The sequence below is a fragment of the Octopus bimaculoides genome, chromosome 2 (genome assembly GCF_001194135.2).
Source record: "Octopus bimaculoides isolate UCB-OBI-ISO-001 chromosome 2, ASM119413v2, whole genome shotgun sequence".
Lineage (NCBI taxonomy): Eukaryota > Metazoa > Mollusca > Cephalopoda > Octopoda > Octopodidae > Octopus > Octopus bimaculoides.
In genome coordinates, this window is record NC_068982.1 from 90056219 (window position 1) to 90075185 (window position 18967).

The 18967-nt window shown below is 34.9% G+C and overlaps 1 protein-coding gene across 3 annotated transcripts in view; it reads right to left on the minus strand.

Annotated features, from left to right (window-relative positions):
• LOC106874430 (uncharacterized) overlaps positions 1–18967 on the minus strand; it is a 1214035-nt gene that overhangs the window by 580138 nt on the left and 614930 nt on the right. For all 3 annotated transcript variants that reach the window (XM_052978428.1, XM_052978427.1, XM_052978429.1), the window contains exon 4: positions 8079–8269. In XM_052978428.1, the coding sequence (XP_052834388.1) occupies positions 8079–8269 (191 nt within the window). The remainder of the gene's footprint in view (positions 1–8078; positions 8270–18967) is intronic.

Here is an 18967-nt window from a genome sequence, read left to right on the forward strand (position 1 = left end):
TTTACTATTTCTTAAAGTAGCATACTGTGTGCCACCCTTGCCGAAACTCACATAATGTATTGGCCTCACCATTGTTCGTCATCTCTGCATTGCCCTATAAAATCCACTGAATACATTCGTCTCATTTTCGCTAATCAAGCTTTCAATGTTACATTATTTCTGATCAGTCGCCTCCTGTCATTTCTTTATACTTATGAGTTGTGCTGCTGCCCACGCCAGCCCTTCTGTGAGGTACTACATCTATAATCAGTCTGAAGCCTCGACACTTCTCCACATCCTAAATCCTCTCTAACAACAATCTTCTGGGACTCTCCTCTACCAACTTCTCTCCATACATTGATTTTTAGAAATATGAGCTGCACAGGGCTTATGTCAACCTTATCAATCACAGAGGAGGTCCTATTGTTATAGACTTCCTCGTACACCATATTGGATATACAACTATGGCTATAGCCATATATAATCCCTAAAATGTAGCGATCAAAATATTTATGCCACGCTTGTTGCAGACAACAGAAATCTAAATTTATATGAAAATGTTTAGTAATCCACCTTTTTTTGGTTGCTTCTTATTAACGACCAAGAAAAAGTAGCTACGTCATAAGATTAGTAAGGCTTTAAGAAGCGAACTAGTGAGTCAGACGTTCATTCTAGTTTATGAATGTCTTGATTATCTTCTTGAAAGACACACAGGAAATTACACCAGATATAGATTCAATATTCTTTGACTGGAGTGAAAAAGATGTTTGCTGAAAATGGGAGGTTGTCAGAGATCCAATAAATGTTTATAACAGTATCGGAAGTGTTAACTTTCTTGAAGTACTTTTTACAAAACTAAATAAGAATGATTGAGTACCATGATGCAATGCGCTGAATAAATAATACAATGTAACTGCGTAACTATGAAGTGGTTAAGGCATTTTTTTTCTTTTAGAAGGCTCTAGGAAAGGAAACAGTTCATTTGGAAAAGGGATTGTTATTGAATATTGGCAAATGAATTGATTTTTCAAGAAGAATTAGAAAAAAATCTATAATAATTTGCTTCCATTATCACTATTTGTATTTGCATCAAAATGTTATTGTACAGAAACAAATTAACTTCGCTTTGGTGCAATCATCTCCGTCATTTTGTTGATTTTATAAATAATATAGCTCAGTAATTTATAAACACAAGTTGCATAATTTCTTTTTACATACAACTAGATAATCACTAACATTCGTGAAGCGATGCAGACAATTTCAGAATGGGCAAGCTTTCATTTTTTGTGAATGTATCAATAATAATAATAATAATAATAATAATAATAATAATAATATTAATAATAATAACAACAAACACAACAGCAGTAACGAAGATGATGATGGTGATGATGGTGATGATGATGATGATGATGATGATGATGATGGTGATGAATTTTTTTTTCCTTTTTATACAAATAATAATGATACTCCTCAATGAAGTCTTTCATAAGATAGCATCAATACATACTTATCTCATTTTTACGATTAATTTTCTACTCAGCTGTTATATTGTAGTTTTCAAACAGCCTTTCTTCTCTTCATAATTATTTATATTGACTAGATACAAAAGAAATTAATGTGTAGAGTAATATGTATAGTCTATCGTACCATTCACAGAATTTTTGTGGCATTAATTTTATTGACTGAGAATATATGAGTGGCTTCGTTAACCGCGACGAGTTTGATCGCAGAACACTTTGACAGGTTGGCCCTAAAATAGCAGACCTACGATTATCAATACTTAAGCCGTGACTATCCCATTATTTTCAGACATTGTACATATGTTATCCAATGGTTTTATTTTATTTCAGATAGTAGCATGTGATTTGAGCTCCTACTTCTAGCAAACCATGTGCCCATTGACTAGCAACTACTGTTCGACAGTGTGTCGAACCTATCACCTTCACTAATACATTCTTTAAATGCCAATAACTCGCTATGTTTAAGGCGGCGAGCGGGTAGAAGCGTTGGCACGACGGGGAAAAAATACTTAGCCGCATTTCATTCGTCCTTACGTTCTGAGTTCAAATTCCGCCTTTCATCCTTTCGAAGTCGATAAAATAAGTACCAGCTGAGAGCGATGTAATTGACTAAACTTCTCCTCCGAAATTGCTGGCCTTATGCCAAAATTTGGAACCAGTAACTAGCAGAAGCACCTGGGTGACATAATCAAGAGTAGAGACATAAGCCTTTAAATCACAATCCTCCGTATCTAACTAGCTTAACTGGTACTTACTTTTTTCAATTTGGCAACGATAAAAAAGTGAAATCGACTTGGGTGAGATTTGAAACACTGAAAGTTAAGAGACAAAATTAAGTAATAATTACTGTAAGATATTCTATCGATCCTGCCATTCAAGGCCTTTTTAATATCTTGTAAAGAAAGTCTATTCGTGCTCACTGCAATCTGAAAAGACAGTCAAACCTCTCAACATTCTATGGTCTTAGTAAAACAAAGGATACATAGGATAACACAGTCCTATACACCGATAACAATAGAATGGAAAGCCCTTCATCGTAAGTCTACTCAACCCCCTAATGCAGTATTTTGTCTCATTATGTCGACTCTAAATAGTAATACACTTACTTTACAACTAAACGTCCACCTACGCTTCTCTTCAGTATTAAACTAATGTTAGTTTCTTGACTACATAGAAAACATAACAGAACCAACATCTTACGTTTTGCAATGAACAATAATCCATTAGTAAGTGTAATTATAGTTACGTAAGTGACGGTGAGATTAGTGTTCTTAAATAATGCCGAGATGTCTCACAGCGAATGAAAGACTAAGTAAATATTATAATAAAGCAAAATTCCTAGTTGCGACATTTGTCTAACAAAATCGGTTAATGGTTTCCTAAATAGAAATTATTCCGCTAACTTTTATTCAATCTACAAAAATAATCTGTACTGATATGGTATGAAAATTATGTATTTTATTTGATTTCCTTTGATCCCGAAATCTACTACGGTCTCCGAAGATTCTAGCTATTTCTATCACACTGTTTTTCGTATTTCTTCTGTTAAAACTCAACTGATTGGTTGAGACATTTGATATTTCTCACTCACAATGTCTTCATCGTATTATTGTAGCAAAATAAACTCTCGTTTTACACCCCATACAACCATCTCATATGTCAATTTTAATCATTGAAGTGCATGGAAAGAATCGTGACATTTTGTTTGAAATGTTAGACCAAAGACCAAGTTGTGTTCATTGTTACTATATAGGTACATGTCAGCACCGACAGAATCGACCTATGATCAGAGATATTCAAGAAATACTATCATTTTAAGCAAAGTGTATCATAGACTGCAGTAATCAATGTCTTCTTATTTACTCGAGATAGCAGTGTGAGATATGAAGAAGATTTAGCTGTCATTTCTTGCACATTGAACGACTACATACAGACTTCCTTGTTGACTCGTGCAAAACCCAATTTTTTTGGTGATTCGACTTGCTAGAAATACCACTCAAACCTGTCACAAAACACATCCTAGTGTCTTTGACAACGGGACATGTCAATCTACGTAGTTACTGGATATAGAAAACAAAAATGCTTACAAGTGTGTTTGATCATTGGTCTACACGATTGGGCAGAACTTGGGACTAAATAACAACGACTTCAAATCTAAACAGAAAGTCGTAAATTTTGAGGGCGGTGAGAATATATTTGAGTTGAGTAGTATTTATTTTATTAACAACAGATATGCGAAAGACAAAAATGAGGCTAGTGGGATTTAAACCTAACAGGTTTAGGCGCATGCACAAGTGTGTAGTTTACACCGTGCGGGATCTGGTTGAGCAATGCGTTGTGAGTAAAATTTAGTAGGCATAAAACGGACACATGTTCGTCGTAGATACATGCACTGCTCCATATGCAATCTGATCTACTCCGGGTAAGCTGGCAGCCGGCTGGGTGACAGACTCACGGAATACTTTGAGGATGTACTTCTAGGCAAGGAATCTCTCGACAGTTATGTTCCAGCGACCATTCCACCAAACACTCAGTCTTCGGTTTGGCTTCTAAAACCGGACCTCCAACTACTCGCCTCTAGAGGGAACACAAACTCATTTTTCTTTCCACACTTACACGCCTCTCGGCCTGAATTTTCCACTGTAATTACTTTTATTCCCGATATGCCCTATCTCTGTACGTCTGTTCCCCTGTTCCCTACTTTCCCCACGATACTCATTTGCATCACAAGCACATCCATCTCAACTAGATACAATATCAGACACTCAAGTCCTCAACACACCAACATATTCACCACGTAAACATACGTCTGACTTCCACCAACCCTCCCCCATACCTTCGCACTTCTGAAATATACACATACCACTTTTCTTCTGTCTTCTTGTATTTTTGGTACACACAAAAATGTTAACATGGACGTATCTACACACACCGCCATGCAGACACAACATACCTACTCTCCACACATGTATTGAAAAATATTGCAGATCACCGACCATCATGTTTCTTTGATGAATATATACGGGATACAACATACCAAACCTACCTACTATTCACACACTAGCATTCTCGTATTTGGTCCCTATTCCCCACTTATACACGCACAGACATACGTATTCATATCGGTTCGGAGATGCACTTAGCCATAGACTTAGGCTCGAGCACACACGTACACTCAAACATTCTTCCCTACTCCACTACGCCTGCTTTCCTCGACAGCTGTATCTCACAACTTCCTTCTCTTTCCACTTCTCACTTATTCCGAACTGCTGCCCACTCTTTAGCTTGCTAAATCACACGCATGTACACATTATTTCGCGTTTTTAATTTCCTTTTCTCTCCGAATTTCTTTTAAAAGTTTACTCTGTCTACTCAGCCATCTTTTTTGTTTTCACTGAGTAATTCCGAAGAACCCTTTTTTACGCCGCGTGAATCTTCAAGCTCTCAACCTGTTCTACACAATTACCTCTCTCCCGTATGATTTTCCGTCCTCACTGTTATCAGCTCTCCTCTCTTCAGATATTATCAGTCCCTAACCATCATTTCGACACTCTATGAAACCCCTCCCAAATTTTCAGTAGTGTAATTTTAAGTATTTTTTAAACAAATACTTTTACCGTATTCTTTTTTGCTTATTTTCGTTCAAAATCTTTTTCCGTGCTTGAATGTGTCATTCATATCAACACATCAATCAACGCACTCCACATTCTTCAGGCTGTTTTTTCTGATCACATAACAACCAGATAAAAGGAAGTAAAGTGGAGTCTCTGACTTCTCAGACCTGAAGAGGTGCTTATTCTGTGTAAACACACAGACACACACGCACGCATGCACATGCATACACACACACAATACGCTCACACATACACATAGAGCATTTCTACCTTCACAATTGCGCCTGATCTCACCTGGTGGCATCGACGCTTTGTTATCACACACTTAATTATTACACCCAGACATTAACACCTCACACACTCCCTGTATATATCTGCTTCCAGACACTGGTAAACTCACCTGACCGTTCTTTATACATCGTCTTTGACGATGTATAGAGATCATGTTATACGATGGAACCAATACGGTTGAACAACTTCTTGGTATTGTTGAACGTCTGCTGAATATGAAACAATGTAATAGACCAGCGTGCTTTTCCCCTTTGTTCTCTTTTCTTTTTTTTTTTTTTTAGAAATTCCATTAAATTTACACTAAAACTGTAAAACAGTGTTGTCAAATAGTTGTTTGAAATTATCTATTTGGGAATTCCATTAATAACAAGAGTACCAAAAATTCAGTTTTGTTTTTGTTAAAAAACACTAGATTCTGTGGCAACATTCGCTAGTTTTCAGTGAAACGAAAGCAGCAGTCACTTTCTCGGAGTGAATTAGAAGAGGAATTGTCGATTAGATTCTAGGTCACGCTGAGTTGGTTATTTCCTTGGTCTTGAAATAACCAGATAAAAAAAAAAACAAAAAAACAGCGAAGTGCAGATTGTCTATCTTCAGCCCTGAAGTGGTGTTTACGTTGTGTGAACAGATACACACACACACATAATAGTTATAGATAGAGATATAGGTAGATAAATATTTAAAAAAACAGATAGATGGATGGGTGGAATGGAATGGAATGGGATGAATGGATGGATGGATGGATGGATGGATGGGTGGATGGATGGATTGATTGATTGATTGATTGATGGATGGATGGATGGATGGATGGATGGATGGATGGATGGATGGATGGATGTGTAAGTGTCTGTTTGACAGAGTCTGTATGAGTAAAACAATGCTGCAATTTGTTTCAAAGAAAACTTAGCGATTCGATAAGTTGAGATTGATTACTGAAAGAATTATTGGAGTCGATATGTTCGACTTAAAATCTGCAAAAGAGGTACTCAATATAGCAACAGCCAAATGACTACACGTGAGAGAGTAAACGTATGAAAGACTTATTAGATATAAGAAGTCTATAATAGTCAGAGGAATTATTAAAATGATGTTAATGATTATATGTTTTTATTGCATTCTTAAACATTTATGCATTAGAACTATTAATACTAACTTACCGATAGTTTCTCCTACGTTTTGTTGTTTCGGAATTATTGAATATTTAATCAAACCGTGCTTAATTAAGAAATTAATTCCACCATGCTTTTGCTGCTGCCCACAATTGAGTTATATGATTTGTAATATCAAATTATAGCTGATGCAACAATTAAGATTGAAATAGCTTAGTCACGACGCGACGTACTGCAGGGTAAAAGATGTGAATGTGCAACAACATTCAACAGATTGACAAACAATACACCGTGTAGGCTATCGTTTTCACTGGATCAGCTTCAAGTTATTATGACTAAGTTTAAGCCAATGAATGAGGCTTTTAGTCTCTGCTCAGAGCGCAATAAAATTGCTTAGATAAGGAAGAATTCTAAGGTGTGATGTTCATGCTTGTACTTCTCTAAAGGCATTAGCTGTTTAAGACATATAAAACTACTTTCCTCTGAAGCTGTGACTCACGGAAGTAACCAGTTTAAAGGTTTTAAGTTGCCAACCAATCACAATTTCAGCAAAGATGTGGTAAATATGATTAAGTTTTCACCATTAGCTATAATCGCAAACAAGAACAATGCAGTGACAAATGAAGACAAAGTAATTGTGTTTAATGAAATTATTACATATTACACTGGAACGAGCTACTTTATTGGTCCAGTTTCTGAAAAGGACATTAAACCTATTCTATTTGTATCAGAATTTAGTGAGAATGGTAGGTGAGTGGGACATTCTTCCGTTTTGCACTTTAATATTTGGTAGGAGATGAAAAATAATTTTCATCCATAAAGTATAACTGAGATAGACAATAACTAACAGTCCATCACTTCAAAAGCCTGTTAAAAGCATTTCATATGCTCTGTAACGGCGGCTTATATGTAAGAAACAGAATCGAAATGTTCTTCAGTTCGTACTATACCGTCTTAAAGAGTGACTACCACTTAAGATTATGTTGTCCAAGAGACACAGAGTCTTAATTAAAAATTGATGGTCCCGGTTGTGAAGCACTTTTTTGTTTGTAGGTCTGCTAGATAAAGGCTGATCTGGATTCAGACAACAAAAGGTACAAGAACACTAAAGAAAAAGAAAATGAAAACCTTTGGACCCTCCTCTTGTATCTGATGGCTTCTGTGCCCGTATGAAATTGTTACTTTCCTTGAATATAACAAATATCCTGTATTACATGTTTAGTTTCGGTTTTTATGTGTTGGTAAAATGAGTATCGATTGATTTCTATGAAGTGGAACAAATGATAAAAGTCCTGACAAAATGCATTTTAGTATTGTTCAGGACATTATATTTAGAAGTAAAACCATCTCGTAGAGGACATTATTGTCTTTGATGTGGCTGTGATCGATAACTATTAGTTGCGATAATTTACTGAGACAATTCAATCGTATACACTCCTTTAGAAATGTGCGATTAAGAGATCAATAATCATTAATAAAAGTAAAAGTAATAAGACTACAAAAAATATTAAAACATTAAAAAAATCGAGAATACAATGTTTCAAATATTAAAGTTAACTGACCCGTATAATTTGGTTGAACAATTCATTGATAGCCTTTTCGACTCCTGAACATTCTATCTGGTCAACAATCCCTATGACAGTCTTCAGGTATGATCCAAGTCCATCCAAAAGAGCTGAAAGACATTCTGGATTGCAGGCTAACTTTTTTAGAGCACCCAACGATCTTTCAGTATCTTCGCAAGCTGTTTTATCTGAAGAAGACAATAAAATGTAAGATGTTATCGCAGAATTTTAAAATATAATTTGATAAATTTCGAAACTTCTTTTTACCTGTACAATAGTTTCGTAATTTGTGTCCGGATTTTGATTTTGTAAACATATGATATAACTATAAACTTCATTTTATGGAAGATCTTTATACAAACACATGAAACTGTAGATATGTATATATATATGTTTTTAAGTACCAAGGAATTTACATTCAGTAGTCTTGCGTCGTTAGCCAGTTCTGTCAAAGAATCTTTTTGTATTCCTCCGACCTTTATTTCTTACTTCTGCCATTAATTGACGCCATCATTTCTGTAATATATTCTTGTATCTCATGGAGCATTATCATTAATGGATTCTGACATCAGCAAACCTCACCAGTTTCGGCGAGTAAGGGATGTAGTCAACCTCAGTATATAACTGATACAAATATTTTTCGTGGATATGAAAGGGAAAGTCGGACCTGGTTGTATTTGAACCACAATTTACAAAAATGTCATTAAATACAGTAATTTTACCTTTTTGTGAACAACATTGCACCAGAATAGATTGCTATTAAAATTGGAAGAATGCCATTTTGCGAAGAAGTGTAAACTGACACAAAAAGACCGTATATGATCTGCGATACATTAAGATTAATGTCTTCACCAGTAAAAGAGGCAACAATAAACAGTTTAATGTTCTTACCCACTAAATAAGTAATGTTTTATTCAAGCAGTCAAAATTAGAGTACATCATATGAATTTCACTTCATGTTTCAAGAGGAAAATCGTACAAATACTAGAGGAATGTTAGTTCATCAGACCTTAAACAACTACCGACACCAACGTTTTACTACAAATTATAAACGGGTAAATCTAACCCACTGCTACAACAAACAATAAAGTAGAGGATATAACATGTTGGTATATCTGGTACAAAAACTGTAAACAATTATTCATAACATGTTGATATTACAAACTACAAACAACTACCAATAACATGTTGATACAGTAAGCAATAAAATGACTGAATCATTTGACGGAATAACAGATGATATATTGTGAGATGACTTTATAGAAATATGAGTGAGAATTTGGTGCATATTTGTGAAGTCCGTATATAAAGATAATAATTGTATCGCACACGAAACTAGTAGTATTATATATACCACATACAGCACTATTTCAGATTAGATAAAATTCGGCGAGCTTTGTAACGGATCATGAAGTTGATCAGAGCTGAAATTATTTATGGATCAGAAGAGATTTGTCTCTGATATGCCCACTTTACAATATCAGAAATTGTCAGCATGTATCAGATGATATGTGGCCGTGTCCTGCATATTTCTATTGCCCTATCATGCTAGCAGGATTGACGCAGATAATTTTGAACTTGATATTCTGAGCAAGTAAAAGAATTTCAAGGTTGGAGGAAAAGATTGAGCACTGAGTTTATGTGATGTTTGGGGAAGATACACAAGGGAAAAGGCATGGATTGGTGAGGAATCAGGAGCGAGAGAGAAAACGCAGTATGTGTGGAGTCCATCACTTTGTAGCGTGTTGTGAATGTCTCTTTGCAAATCGATCGAATAACCATCGTTTGGTCGTTGTGACTCCGTGTGTAAGAACACTGTAGCAGATACGTCATCAGTACTAACAATCGTGAAAGTTTTAGTTATGCTATTTAGGTATAATGAGTGTGTAATGAAAAACTATTTTTCGTACAAGTAGTTAGGGTCCTATGATGATACTGCGAGGGGTTGCTGAAGAGTTCCTGGCTTTAGGGCTATCTCGAAAGGCCTGATTGAAAGCCTAAACTTACGAGTTCTTTTACAGGGCTTAGAAAAACTGAAGAATCGCTGCAATAAGTGTGTGAATCTTTTGAGATTGTGAAATAGGTCTGGTGGTTGGCAGGGTCAAAGAGGCTCTACATCTTGTTAACTAACTGAAAGTACTAGGAACTTCGGACAGCAACGAAAAAATAAAGTGGGTGCTCTTGATTAGGTACTGATTAAACTCTTTGAATGGAGTAAAAACTGATGGTGAAATAAATGCGGTACGAAAGAGCTGAAGAAAGTTTGGAGAGTCGGTCTCTCCAAAGATTCTTCAATGCGAGAAGTTAAAGATAGAAATTGCTGCGATCTATCAGAATAATAAACTATTTGTCTTTTTTGATAGTTGTAAGAGAGTTTTATTAGGTATATGCATTACAGTTTTCTGAGATGATGGCTTAAAAGGGGTTCAGATATTATAGATATTTCATAAGAGCCGAACAACAGCTGCTAGCTGGAGAAATATGGAGACTAGTATATAGCAAAGAATATTTGACTTGTGTATAATTTATTCTCAGCATGAAAAGCACTAGATCATAAAGATACCAATGTAAGGCGAGGACAAATACTATTTCCTGTCCATTTTAGTATAATATAAATGCGGAATCTGTTATTATGGAACTAAGTGGTCAGTTCTTTAGTTCTTGAGTGAAGTCGTACTAATTTTGATATGTTTGCGTGAAATTATAAAACTGTGGGCTTGAGAAATATTCATGCAAACTATGACAAAAAGAATATTTTACTGTAAATATCATACAGATGGACTATAATATTGTTTCTTTCAAGTAAGATTCGAAAATTTAGTTCTTTCTGTTGTCTCAAAACAAGCCATTCTTTATGCTATTTTTCAAAGAAATGTAGCATTAAGAATCTATCGATGAAATATTATATTGATGTAAAACATTATCGATATACTTTTGACAACATCTGTTGCCAACTTTTTCTTACATAAACATGGTAACTAGAATTTGTAGGGCAGGGTGGAGATATAGTGTGTGACATTAACGTCTTTATTAAATGTTTAATAATCGACATAGATATGTAAATGAGGTGAAATTACTACAGCAAGGAATATTGGTTCAGAACAAGCCATATTGGTTTGCAATTTCGCTTTCCTATAACTAACCTCTCGTAAACTGCCCAAATATGACAGAAGAAGTCTTAACAGTAAACATTTCTCATTCGCATTAAGTTGGGCTATCTCTAACTTGTTTCCAAAGAAGTACTTCAAATACATACATAGAAACATACACATACATACAAACATACACACACAAATAGATACATATATACGTACGTACATACATACATACATACATACATACATACATACATACATACATACATACACACACACACACACACATAAGAGATACATTCTCCTTACACCCACTGACAGCATGCATAAGCATTTGAATATTTCTAAGACTTCAGATCTAACAGGAAATATTTCATCAGCTATTTTAAAATATGCTAAACATCACCAAGCTTCGGTTTAAGAGAGGGTAATGAACTCCCACACTGTCACCATTATCAGATAGCTTTTGATCTTATTTACACATTGCTACACTCAATTCAGGATGGCAATCAAAAAGGTCAGAATTATAAAATTTCTAATAACACACGTGATAAATAACGTCCTACGCCAGAAATGGATGATTGTCATATCTTTTTTAAAGAACGCACATTTTCTTTAAGGCAGCGCACGTTCATACCACAGGGAACTGTAGTTGCAGTTATTCGTATTTCAAACATTCAGTTTATCGTTTGATCAAGAGATATTGATTTCATCATTAATTTTTTTTTCTTACTAAGAAATTAATTGTCTATCAGTAAATATGTTTCTTATTGATATGAAATAATTATACGTTAAATCCATAGAGATGGGTAAAAAGAAAGATAGACAGACAGATAGAAAGATAGATGCACCAGACAATGAGATAGGTAGTTAGATATATAGATAAATAGATAGATGGATAGATAGATAGATAGATAGATAGATAGAGAGAGAGAGAGAGAGAGAGAGAGAGAGAGAGAGAGAGAGAGAGAGAGAGAGAGAGAGACAGACAGACAGACAGACAGACAGACAGACAGATAGAGTGAAATAAATATTGTAATTTCTATCTAGTTAGGTCAACGATCTCGTGGTCACATGATGCATTCAATCTTCAGAAATCTATGACTTTTCTATTGGTTGAAGGAAGTTTGAGAATAAATACTTAACATTAAAATACTATAATTATATGTTTATACATAAAAAGCAATGCACCATGGAGCAAATAATATGATTACTTCTGCAGGAGAAAATAGAAGGTTATTGTAAAATAAACTCAAGCAATATAATCTACCATATATTCAGTTTCGGAATTTAGTAATTGTAGGGTATATTACAAAATTATTGCTATATAACTAAGACGAGTATAAAATTAGTTTCATGTCTGTAGAAATTTAAAACAACGATATTATGACTACAACCGGTGCGTCTGTCTTTACTTATCAAACGATTCTCATTCTTAGAATTGATTACCGGCTTCATCATATTTAACTTTACAAACACTATCAATAACACAGAAGAATTTCTGTAAGCGATTAGGTTTCCTATCCAGACTTGTATATTGTTCCAATTCCGGATGCTCTTCAAATTTATATTTCCTACATTTAAACAATTATAATCTGTTTTCATATTCGTTTCTTTCTTCTTCATTGGAAATGTTTGGAAGAATTCTGATTAAAGCTTTACGCTTCATTTAAAATCTCAGGTTGGCAAACGGATACGAAGAATATCTATCATCTATTATACGTGTATGTCAATAAATATAAGTATTTTTGACAGATGGTTCCTGCTTAATCCAATTTACTTAAGGAAATTCTATAATATGAACTTTATCATATTATAGGTAAAGTTCCCTTTCTCAACTCTGATACTTCATATATATATATATATATTGCTCTTGCTACATATTGATTTCTATATGATCTATAATCAAAATTACATTCTAAACTCTTATTTTACACTTAAATACGAACAAGACTTATTAGAATACCTTCTTCAAAGCTTACACATGCTGACTGATTCATAAAACACACACTTGTACATATATTCGCCCAATAATATACACATAAGTATACAATTTCCTTGAATCAGATTTAGTGAGTGGATAAGAGAATGGCTAATTGAGTGAATTGTACTGTGTCAACGAAGACGCTTCCGTGCAGGCACTCAGACTGCTAAAAATAACTGCTAAATCTCAAAACTCCTTGAAATCTTACTGCCTGAACATAGTTTGAGGATAAAACTGAGGATGATGGAAGTTGAGTGCAGAGCTTTGAATGTGGGTGAAGGTGAAGTGGACGGGTAGGTGAGGTGTATTTGTCTGACAGCAGAAGTTTTCATGGATAGCGAAGTCATTGGCAAGTAAACATGGGAGCAGACACCGAGTAAGGCACTCCAATGCTATAACAACCAGCCTGATAGAGATGTAGAGTACTTATATGGTCGAAATATCCATAATGTGTTGTGTCATTGATAAATGGTACTCCGGTGTTAGCAACGAGGGGCTTTGGTACTTTTTATTTTTTCTTAAAGTGAATTAATGTAACGGATAAAGTATTTCTGAATACAATAAACCATAAAAAGGAGTTGATATGATCATGGCTTAAACAGAAGTTCAAACATGAAGGTTCATCACAAAGAAATAGTTTAGAAATGACAGGTCTGCGTGTCATGTTCAATTGCTTGGTCGACTAAACCACGTACCTTATCCCATCTCAATCTGAATAGACCTGGTTCTCAGCATTAGAGAAACAGTATAACTGAGGGACTGCGAGAGAGAGGGGGGAGAAAGAGAGAGAGAGAGAAAGAGAAAAAGAGAGAGAGAGAAAGAGAAAAAAAGAGAGAGAGAAAGATGGAGAGGGAGAGAAAGAAAGAATGGGTATGTGCGTGTTTGGCAGTTATTCAACACCTCGTTCTTATAAAAACTTTCAAGTTCACATTATTTCAGACAAGGATGGTCGTAAGGTAAAAATGTGCGAAAAACTACTTAATTTTCGGGCTATTTTATGGTCTATGAGCTGGCGTCAACTTTCAGTTACTATATTTTAGTACTGCATTTTGAAATTAAATTAACCAAATAAATGTATGTCTGGGAGCAGGTGAAAATAATTTACAAATTTCATCTAATTGATTTAAAGAGACAGATAACATGGAAAGTTTCTCATAAATAAAATACTTAACGCCTATATCTATTTCTAAATATTACCACAAAGTTTAGAATTGTTCACGTAGATAATGATTAGAGATATAGCTAATATTTTCTGCATAAACTAAGGCCTGAAGCACATTAAAACATTAGCACACACCCAGGAAGTTTTTCATGACAAGAGTAGACAATTGTGATATTTAAAACTTGTATAAGATCAACATAGAAACTTATAACGATCTCATACTCGAATGAATAATAAATTTTCCTAGAAGTCAAACAACACCATAAATAATAGTTTGAAAGCAAACGACCTAATAGAAGCAGCAGGACACAACATCTAAGACAATATTCATGTCTAGCGATAGCAAAACTACAAAAGAATCAATTTTATACGAAACAAATAAATTCAGAAACTCAGTAAATTACTGTAAATTTGACCCAACCAAAAACACAATAAGCCGGGGTAGTTTTATATATAAAAAATAATAAATGCCATAACATAAATATTTCAGTTTACAAAAAGTTAACGGAGTAGTTAGGCAGAATTAGTGCATCATTGTGTGTAAAAAAAACCATTGGCAATTATTACTAACGTGGTATATGTATAGTATGAACAATCATATTTAATATGTTTGGGACATGGAAATGTAATACGCTGCAAAATTGTCTTGAGAGAAGAGATTCTTCTTATAGACAATATGGATGTAAACACACCAGTTCTTCTGAGAGACTAAGAACTGGTCTTTCATAAATTAAAATAGCAAATTGTGCATTTGCTGATGTGCAAAAGATCTTGACAAGCTATAATAAATTAATTAGACGAGCATTAAGCAGCGTTGAACACAATGTCGTTGTGAGCAGGTGTGGTATAAATAGTAAAGTTGCTGCAGTTAATTCCTGCTTCTGCTTGATTTAGCAGATCCATGACCAACGTCACTTCAGTTTTCACCCTCTGTATATTTTTTCAGACAAAATGCATTTAGAGTAACATTATCCAAAAGGCAGCAGAGCATAATGTGATGTAACAGCTAAGAAGAACAAACCAAGAGGATCATATTACAACCAACATAGAATACCGAAATAAGAAAAATGTATTCAATATTGAAAGAACGCTGGAATGCCAATTATAATGGTTCCTAATTTAGATACAGACTGGTATCTTTGAGAGGAAGGTATTAGTTGATTACATCGACCCAGTACATGCTTTATTTCATTAACCCCGAAACCCCGAAAGGATGAACAGCAGCGTTGACTATGGAGAATTTGTACTCAGAGCGTAAGTGATCAGAAAAATTACAGGCGCCATTTTTTGTAACACTTTAACCATTCTGCCAAGGTTGCAGCTGATTGAGTCCTCAGGCTGCCAGAATTCTAAGCTAAGCGAATCATGTTCGTATTCATTCATTTCTGCTAAACACAATTAATTCGAAGGACCCAGTTGAACTACTGAGCTACAAATGGGTAAATACAATCGGATAGTATATTTTTCGACATATCACTGTACGATATACTGCTGTTATTTAGAGCTAAATCAACCCCTTTTTAAGCAACTCTATCATCGAAAGCATTCCATTGCGATCACCCTATTTTGTGATATCCAATGTGTCCATGTGTGCTCAGAACGATGCAGATTTAAGTAGAGTAAGATTTGAATGCTTTTGTTAGCAGAGCAGACCGTGTGACCATATATAGGCTTTTGGCCCGCAAGATTCACTGTATATGTTTCCTTATTCTGGCAGTTTGGGGCTATATCCCCTCAAAGGCGAAACATGCAAAATGGTAACATCCTAAGTAGTAATGCAACATGTTTCTAAACTGAAAAATAGGATGGTACTTGAGATAACTTTATCTAGTATGCTTATATCTTTATTGTGCATGTATGAACACTATTCATTAGGAAAACTCTTCTAAAATTGGAACAATTGGTTAACCTTTACAACAATTTAATTTACATACACAGACCCCTTTTATTCTCCATGATATTTCTCTCTTAATCTATGTCTTATTTACACAAGCTATGAGTCGTTGAGTAATTCTTTTATAAACTCTAATTAAATCCCATGTTGTATTTCCGATTTCAACTCAAAATACCACCTACTAAACTAAATTTTTATAAAACAACTCTAATTTATACATATAGGTGTGCCTTCAGTTACAACATGCTATAAATAAACTCATTTATATAATACAAACGGGACTTGTTTTTAAAACCTAAAAACAAATATTAGTTATACAATGTTCCGACTTTCGGGATAGATAAATTATTTCTATCCATAATGCTTAGTTAGAACATACCGAACTGCGTGGAGTAAAATTTATGTGATCATATCAGAAACAACCGGTGGACTATTCGAATCAACGATCGAGCCTACTTCCAGTCCTTCACTTAACCTGCTAAAATTACCAGCTAAATTGACCCCAAACTACAACAAACAGTCTTTTAAAAAATCATCGACAATTACTGAGTAATTCCCTCTTGGATGCATTAGTCTAGACATAAGAATGTTTGATCGCACGGCTTGGTCGAACGATGAAACGTTGGTATCTATAAATCGTGAAACTAATTCGGGTGCTCGTCAGACTTGTAAGCATTTTTGATAAAATATAATAAATAAGTAAAAGCATGGTATCGTTCCATCAATTTCCAATTACCAATTACATTAACCACACGAACCGTTTGCTCATATTTCATTTCTCAAGAAAAGATTTATCTCACTGAGGCAATTTTCAGTTTAAAAATCGATGTACTAGATAACGCTGTTAAGTAGATATATATAGACAAATTGTCTCATATTTGCAAGAATATGTAAAACTATGTTATCTATGAAATGCCAATGGTCGTTTTGGAACAAAGCAATAGTGGCTATGAGAATAGAAGCTAATTTCTTTCAAAAATAAAAATAAAGCATACTGCCTAAATGTTAGCTCTTAGATGGACTGCTTCGTCCTCAGACAGAGAATGGAAAAGACACTACAACATCGCGCCGTGATGACCGCAATTGAGGAATTACGGGGATTTGGAAAGAACGTTCGCGCTCAGACACGAGAAAGACACAATTAGAAAATGTTGCTGCTGCTGCTGCTGATGATGATGATGATGCTACTACTACTACTACTACTACTACTACTACTACTACTACTACTACTACTACAAATAATGCCCGGATGTAGTACTAGGCAGTGGCTCTCATGACTTCTGATCTTAACTGATTGGACGTGTTATCATGTATATATTTTATATTCGTATAAAAAGATGGGCTACAGCAAATATTCTGCTCAATACCACACATTTGCTTGTGAGTTGTTTGACCTTAACTGAGCATGTTCCTTGGTGGCTGACGATATGTGCATCACTGATCATGAGCAGGAGTAGTGGGGGAGCATCATAGTCATGTGTTGAGAGGAATTCTTTAGGGTTTCAATAATTCATATTTGGAAACAGTTGTGTTTCGTTCATCACCATTAAATAGCCCTTATTCAGGAATCTTTTGCGTGAGATGGGCTGCTCAGCCTGAAGAAAATTCTAACTGGGCCCCACCTGCAAGGTCATGTGCTGTTTATTTAGATATTAGATCATGTCACATACGTATGTTTGTGATGCCTGTACCTGGTGTATCCTGATCAGACGGCTAGTCATAATTGGTATATTGGGCTTCGTATATTTGTACCCTAGTGTCACTTTGATGGCATGCGCTGCTCTCTCACTCAGTAATATTTAAAATAATAATAATAAAATATTAACAATAATAATAATAATACTAACAACAACAACAACAGCAACAACAATAATAATAATAATAATAATAAATGCCCTGATGCAGTACCAGACAGTGGCTCCCGTGGCTTTTCATCTTAGCTGAGTGTAAGTGTTATCATGTACATTGTTTTGTCTTGGTATAAAAGATGGCCTACAGTAAATATTCTGCTCAATACTACAGATTTTCTTGTCAGTTGTTTGACCTTAACAATTTGAGCATTTCGCTTGGTGACTGACCGTATGTGCATCACTGATCATGAGCAGGAGTAGCTGAGGAGCATCACAGTCATGTGTTGAGAACAATTTTTTAGGTTTTGTAAAAATCATCTCTGGAAACATGGGTGTTTTGTTCATCATCCTTAAAACAAACCTTATTCAGAGCCCTTTTGAGTGAGATGGGCTACTCAACCTGAAGAAATTTCTAACTGGGGCCCACCTGCAAGGTCATGTGCTGTTTATATTGATATGAAATCACGATGTCGCGCACATATGGTTGTGATGCATGTGCCTGGTATACCCTTATCAGACAGGTAGTCATGATGGGCATATTCAGCTCCGTATAATTATACCCCAGTTTCACTTTGATAGCATGCGCTGCTCTCTCACTCAATAATAATAATAATAATAATAATAATAATAATAATATCAAAATTAAAAGAAGAGTGCCATTTGCTATCTTGTGAACAATATTTCGACATCTCGCGTGTCTTCCACTGGTTCAAAAAATAAATTTGTCAATCTACTTCATTTTGGTTAATATAGAAAGGATTGAGGTAACTCCTCCTGAAGATATAGAGTCAAAATTAAAAGAAGAGTGCCATTTGCTATCTTGTGAACAATATTTCGACATCTCGCGTGTCTTGAGTTACCTCAATCCTTTCTATATTAACCAAAATGAAGTAGATTGACA